This window comes from Pecten maximus, chromosome 4, assembly GCF_902652985.1.
Source record: "Pecten maximus chromosome 4, xPecMax1.1, whole genome shotgun sequence".
Classification (NCBI taxonomy): Eukaryota; Metazoa; Mollusca; class Bivalvia; order Pectinida; family Pectinidae; genus Pecten; species Pecten maximus.
This window is the reverse complement of record NC_047018.1, coordinates 33,602,958-33,610,193: the sequence shown is the minus strand read 5'-3', so window position 1 is coordinate 33,610,193 and position 7,236 is coordinate 33,602,958. Positions and strand designations below refer to the sequence as shown.

The 7,236-nt window shown below is 34.9% G+C and overlaps 1 protein-coding gene across 1 annotated transcript; it reads right to left on the bottom strand.

The window, feature by feature from the left end:
- Positions 1 to 5,454: 5,454 nt before the first annotated feature.
- On the bottom strand, positions 5,455 to 6,251 carry LOC117325892. Its single transcript, XM_033882394.1, has 2 exons — positions 6,070 to 6,251; positions 5,455 to 5,699 (listed from the first exon to the last, which is right to left on the bottom strand). Exons 1-2 carry the CDS (start codon positions 6,245 to 6,247, stop codon positions 5,488 to 5,490), a joined length of 390 nt encoding a protein of 129 aa, XP_033738285.1. The 5' UTR covers positions 6,248 to 6,251; the 3' UTR covers positions 5,455 to 5,487.
- Between the last annotated feature and the right edge of the window lie 985 nt (positions 6,252 to 7,236).

Genomic DNA, 7,236 nt, shown 5'->3' with positions numbered 1-7,236 from the left:
GCCTATAACTTTTTTCGTCTAGATCAACATCGATTTTGTGGTATATTTTTGATTGATAAATTATAAATACATCTGAAGAAGGAAGGAAGTGAATATTCTTGTTTGTACTGACCGGGAGGTACTGTAAGATTGTAGGATCTCTGTCCTATCCGTAGGCAGTAAGTTAAATATTTGGGGCCAGTAACTCTAATCTGGTCCTAGTTGTTTAATTATCGTATTTCATTTGTTTTTATATCTGTTTATACATTGATATGCCTGGTGGTTCTGTTATTACCACTCTGATTCTCATTTTGAGGATTTAACGTAAATCGTATGACACTTAGTCGCAGGTAAAGCAGCTGATACTTACCCTTACGGGACATCTGGATTTGTGTTTATGTAACTGCTCTCATTTGTATAACATCTGTGCTCTATCCAATTTCTTTTAACCTTTTTTAAATAACGAAATACAAAAAAAAGAAAAACCTAAAACTAAACAAAAACCAAAAAATAGCATCTCACTTGATGTATTTATGAACTTCCTTCAAATGATTGATATAATTAGCAGGAATTATGGGACACTTCGCATCACTGTTAATGTTGCGTCCCATACGCTTGCTTATTAGTGTATTCATGTAAAATGAACAATGTTGTACTTTGTTGAAACTTCAACATTCCAATGACGTCACATTGTTTACAGGTTCCGCGTTGTGTCTGCACTGCCTTACACGAAGGCTACATTTGGCAGTGTTTTTGTCAGTTTTTGGGGTTTTAATTGATGATATGTAGGAGAGCAACACCAAATAATATTAGCTATGAATATAGTTTAACGAGAAACGGTAAGTTAAGCGTAAGAATTCTACTTTCACTTTGTCACCGCATTCCTGATCGAAGCCGGGATCGACTGTCATGGCAACGATGAAGGCCGTGGTTTTAGCAAAATATTAAACGTACAAACTTGTACGTATAACTTAAAGCGTTCCATATAATACAGTATGTCTTTGAAAATTATCTGCAATTAAAACATTTGATTAATTACGATTCGTTGCGTTCGTGTAGTGATGTTTGTTCGTTTTTATGCATGATAATAGGGGGAAAGTTCTATTATAAAGCCAAAAACGCCTTACAATACGTATATGAAATAGACATTATTTCTATGAACTGAACATTTTTAGCCTCTATTATCATCCACAGCCCTACTAGATTTATATGTAATGATGCTCAGTAGTGATTTCACGTTTGTGTTGTTTGTAAAATAATGGAGTAAAATTAAGTATAACTGCTCATTGTTTAGCTTTCATTGAAACTAGTCAACGCTGTCATTCAGCAACAGATATTGATGATTGTTCTTGAACAGTGTTGGCACAATAACCCATGTAATGAAAACAAAGTTTTACCAATCGATATAGGCGGCGATAAAGAATGCTTACAATGTACATAAAATCCAACTTGGAGAAATGACGAGACAGCCTCACCATACCATCAACAACAAGAGAAATATTTTATTTAATTTCAAATGTTCCACATGGTAAACAATATACATGTATTCTATAGGATCATGTTATGTAATGCCATAGCCAGGTGCGGAACACTTTAATTATCTCAACACGTCACTGTTTAGACCAATAGCTCTGGTGGCTACGCAAGTGGTTTTAACCAAGCGTAGCAGAATCGAATTATACATGTGTGGTATCTAATACACGACAACGTGTTTAATTGCTAGGCATCCAGGATACCGTATGTAATAGCTTTCATGGCACGTTATTCATGATATTGCACTGCATTTCATGATACCGTGTGTAACTTATGTTAAGTCTGACTACCTAAAAAGACCGTTCCTAATCACTAGGTACTGTGAAATGCTTTAATTTCGAGGTTTCAAAATTTCGCGATTTTGTACCAGGAACTTGCAGGGTCTTAATTTCGCGCTACACCGTTTTCAAAACAATGTCAATTAGGGTTACACAGTTCGATCTAAAACGACTAATGGAACAAACAATACACTTCTAAGAATGTGTCAACGGGAATCCTTAATAAAAATATTGATTTATCTTACATCGATGCATTCAAGACAGCTCAATAGATTTGAGAAAACTATTTTTAAAAGTCGATGAATATTTGTTTCGCGTAGCTCTCCGCGGAGATGACATATACAATCTATTGAACCGTAATTGCATTTGTGTGCCGTTTGTACAAGCAGCATGCACGACAAATTGCAATTACTGGATCATATGCCCAATATCTTATTTAAATCATGCTTATATCCAAATTCCCGGATTATTTTGCTATTGAAGTTGAAAAGAAACTTTCTCAAAAATTGATTTGGCTGATATAAACATCGACTTACGGTTGCCTACTATCAGCATCAAGCATGAGCAGTGGCTCGTATCGGTCCTTTGTGATTTACAGTAAAAATGGCTCACCTGTAAACACAATTTGTGGAGTTTTAATTCCCGCTTTGATAGCGAAGCGCAGATTTGCGAAATATAGAACCCCTGCGAAATAGAAGCACTTGACAGTATTTCAGAAGAAATGTGATTATTTTTATATGAATATTATTTGCAGAGCATTATAAATCCACATATATTTCATATGTATGATTTAATATGCTAAAGTTTGGCATACTTATGAAATATATTGTACATTTAATGGAAAATTCGAAAAAAAATACTCTTTATTACTGTAATTCGTGTTATATGACATAATCCGCTGTTTATCATTGCTGTGATGTGAAATACCTCTTTGTAAAACAGAACATTCCATGAACAAAACACTGCAAATCACTACCAAAGGGGAGCAATTATAAGCATAATCCACATCACTGGTATCGGTCGTGATTCCCGATAACTAGGAGATAATCCAGTGTCATTTCTCTCGGAGTCAAAGATTATTTACAAGCACAAAGACAGGACTCGATTACACAGTAGATAGAGCGGAGATAATTTGTTTCCTGTTGGCTATACATTATGATATATGTGCACAGATTAAGACTATATATGACTGTATATAACGAGTACAATAATGGCAAAAAATTAAAGTATTCGACTGAAAAAATGATAATAATGAGTAAAGAATTGCAATACCAGTTTTAAATATAACCTGGAGAGCCACAACGCATATCTAAAACAAAAAGGTATGTATATGTGTGTAATAGTACGGAGAGTCCGCTGGGTTTGACCGTTCCGGGCCAGCGACTGTGAGACAAAACCCAGTGATTGTATAGTATTTTAATATACCGACACTGGTCAGCAGACATTTCTCCAAAAGCGACATTTGTAGACTTTTCCGTATTGCAATATAGGTACCCTCAATACCAAAAACCAATAAATAAATTCTTTCACTTTGGCTTTATTTTAAGTACATTGGCTCGGTTATATCACGCAATCCAAGATTGAGTAGCATTGATGATTAATTCATCTTGTAAATATTAATTTTGTTAGAAACTGAGATACGATATGTCACAACTGAAAGTTAAATAGATCGTGTATCTTGTAAACCTTTTTGATAGTTAACTGTCCAACCGAAACACAGACTTTGATATGCCAGGTTACCTTTCAGTAACAACCTATTTGATTGATAAACGTGTTGACAAGAGAACAGCACACAAGGTATGGTCTATATAGCCCTCTTCTTATAATGCCAAAAATGCGTGGCACTATAATTCAAATAAAATATGTCATAATTTGTTTGAGGCAGTGGGGGTAACTGCTTACATGTGTAACGTGTTCGAGTGCATTTGTATAGAGCTAGTCCTCTGGTAGGCGAGGCGTAACTCTTACCTTTGGTTGTTATTTTGAATATGACCCCTTGGCGAGGTAAAATTCTTTTCGACCTTTGGTAGCAAGGCAAAATAGTCAACCCTCTGGAAGGCGAAATGCAATTATTACGCCTTTAGTAACAAGACTATTACTATTGATGGTGAGCCACTCAGTGACAGAATGAACAAAGACATTTTGTGATGTTCAATTGTAGATTGTATTCATAATATTTACATTGTCATAATGACAACCATGAGAAAATACATATTTACAGTAGTTATGCAATATGTACATTGTCTTCTATTTCGTTCCTTTAACACTTTCTCTAAATGTATCACTCATATATGAGCCAGAGGCTGAGAAAAGGGCCCTTATGGGTCAAAAAATAGATTATCACTTTTTTGTATTTTCTGATTGTACAGATATTTGTGATTAAAATGGTGCAAAAAAATCTTTGATACCTTAATCATTGGCGACACAATCACAGTTTGAACATTACATAGTTATTCTTAAATTATCAAAGAAAACACGACGTCAATATTTTTGTGGCGTCGTCAATATTTTTCTGACGTCGTCAATAATTCTATGATGTCGTTAGGCTTTTTGACATTAATATTTCACTTTGTTTGCTTTATCCAAGGAAATTAAACACAGTTTTAGTGTTGAATGCTTATGGTTAAATTAATCTTACACAAGTATTTGTCTCTCGTATATTAATGCCTGTACAAATTTGTGGTTTTGAATAGTTGGTACAGGGCCAAACATTGTGATTTGAATTTCTGGAAAACTTAGTTTGTACCTCAAGGTTTGCAGAATTTATCAAACTGCATGACAATAACCAAACATTAGTATTGCCTCTGACACACAGGTAAATTTAAAGTTTCAATGATTGCTTATAAATAACAGCATCACTGTTACAGAGTAGTGTCTTCATATGCCTCAGCTCCTGTGCCAGTTTCAATGGTGAACAAAACCAAAGTAAAAACCGCCAAACTATCACAAGCAACTGGCAACTATTGCACATGAGATGGAAAGAAATGCTTTAAATTTATTCAGAGGTGATTTGCTGTATATCATCACTCTAGCAACTAAGCTTTTCCTACTTCTGTTAAAAAACAAAGATCAAAGGTTGAACAGTTAAAATATGATTTTGTTTATTTATGTACAACATTGTATTTTCATAAATTTGCAAACAAATAAACTCAATTGTTTAATAACATGAAAAATAGGAGCATATACTTATTTACACAAATATTTACCAATATTAAAAATACAGACCTGTGCATATTATTAACTAGCTAGAGCATTGCGAAGTTGGATATATATACAAAACAAATACTAGTACCAAAAAGAGATTTTGTGATTATCCAGATGCATTTTACACTCTTCCCCTTGGTTTCAAAGAACTGATGATTATTGCATGATGATCAATATAAAACACAGTTTAAAACAAGAGTTGTGAGAAGACAACTTATTTTGTGAGTTGAGTTGGAATTGAAATTGATTTCATTGTTCATTCCTACTAGAGTTCACTTTATGAATATAAGCAGAATGTCTCTTCAAAGATATACCGTAACACATTATATAAAATTTACACATTTAATTGAGATGATAAATTAGAACACAAGAAATCTTTGACTACATTGTAAAACTTGATTTTATAAATACATGTGTAACACTGAAAGGAGCTGAACTGTTCAAATTTGTCGAAACAATTAATGCATAGTTATGTGGCCACTGACTATCTTGCTCATTCCTCTGTAAGAGGTGGTGGACACAACTCATCCTTGTGGGGATCCTTCACAAACTGTCGAATACTTCCACAAAGATACTTGGACCTTGCTGAGGATGTTCCTGCTGGCTCCAGTCTGCTTGGCAAACCAGTCGGCACAGACTTCCCTCTCTTCAGCAGGCGTACTGTTGTCTCCGGGCCACCTACATCTTTCCGCACAAAAACCTCACCTGAAATTTTAAAACAAAACTGATTAGCTATTAAAATTCATAATCAATAAAAAAAATTTTAAACCCGATATCCTCCTGATTATCTACTTTTTATCTACAAAATTAAGACATACAATGCATTTATATAGAAACAAACATCTTTTAAGTATAGAAATCTTTATGTATACAGGTTGGTCATTCAGTTCCCTTTTCTACAGCTGGTGAACTGACATCAGAGTGTACTAGCCCAACTACATGTACATTAATTATACCCTAACAGTTAAATCTTTACCATATCTTCATTAGTAATTGATTAATTTTTAACATGATGAAGAATTTTACTAAAATAAGAGGCTAAAGGGGACTTATATTTTTTATGTTACAACATTACCTGGTCTTTCTGAAGAAAACTTGAAGTGATGAAATGTCTGGATACCAGGGACTGCCCGAAACACTGGCTTGAAGAATGTCTTCCAGTCTCTCCACTGCCACTCTCCTTCCTGGCTTCCATACAGAACAACACGGTTGTGTGATGTTGAATGTTCCACAGTCCGCTTAAGATCCTCCATGGAATCACAATTTGTACGGCGAATTGCCCGCCTGGCTAGACCAAACAAACTGTCCACCAAACACCTAGCATGATATGGTTTCATAAAATGTAAATTAATTTCTTTGTGTAGGCTGTTGGCTACTCTCCATGAAAGATAACTTGTCATGATGTGGTTTTAATTTTGTCCTCCACAATTGTCAGCATTTAAGTGACACACTTCCTCTCCTTCACTGTGTTTGTTGAAAAAAGTCATCAAGCATGGACACAACAGAATTTGCAGAATGGCTCTGCTGCCCATCCTCACCAATACTTTGGGATTCCCCGAACACATAGTTATGTTGCAATGTCCTTCCATCATTGCAAATACCAAATAAGTTCACTTTAAAAGGAAACAAAAAATAAAGAGCCCCTTCTTGTCTACAATGTGTCGGAAGAAGAACACTCTGTGCAAAGTCAAATGTGTAATGAACATTCTTCAAATCATATTATGTACTTCAACATATTTACCCCTCCATTTTATACTTAATATCCTCGAACAGAATTTTAAAGAGTATATACACGCATGTGGGTTAATGTTGCATTAGATTATTAAACAGAAGAAAAATCGTTATGGTTTTAAATAAATTAATTATTTAATAATTTCCCCGTCAGTTCTGTTTGTTTTCTCGACCGGATTTTAATGTTAGGTGTCCAACGGCCTTACCGGGATGCTTTCGTCGGTCCTCGTGTTCTCGCGTGGTCACTTGACCGGCACGAATGACTACATTAACACTTGGTCGGTAAATATGGCAAGAGCATCCGACTTACGTATTTTGCCGTACAAACAAACGTGATAACTTGGTTATCGTACTTAGAAACAGAGAGAAAGTGCTGTACATTCTTCCATGCATTCACGTACAGTTACATAACAGCGTTATAAACTGGCATTATTGACGAAGTGCCGATTAATTGACTGCTTTTTAAATAATTTTGCCGATGTTTGCCATTTTCGTAAGAACGTTCAGCACT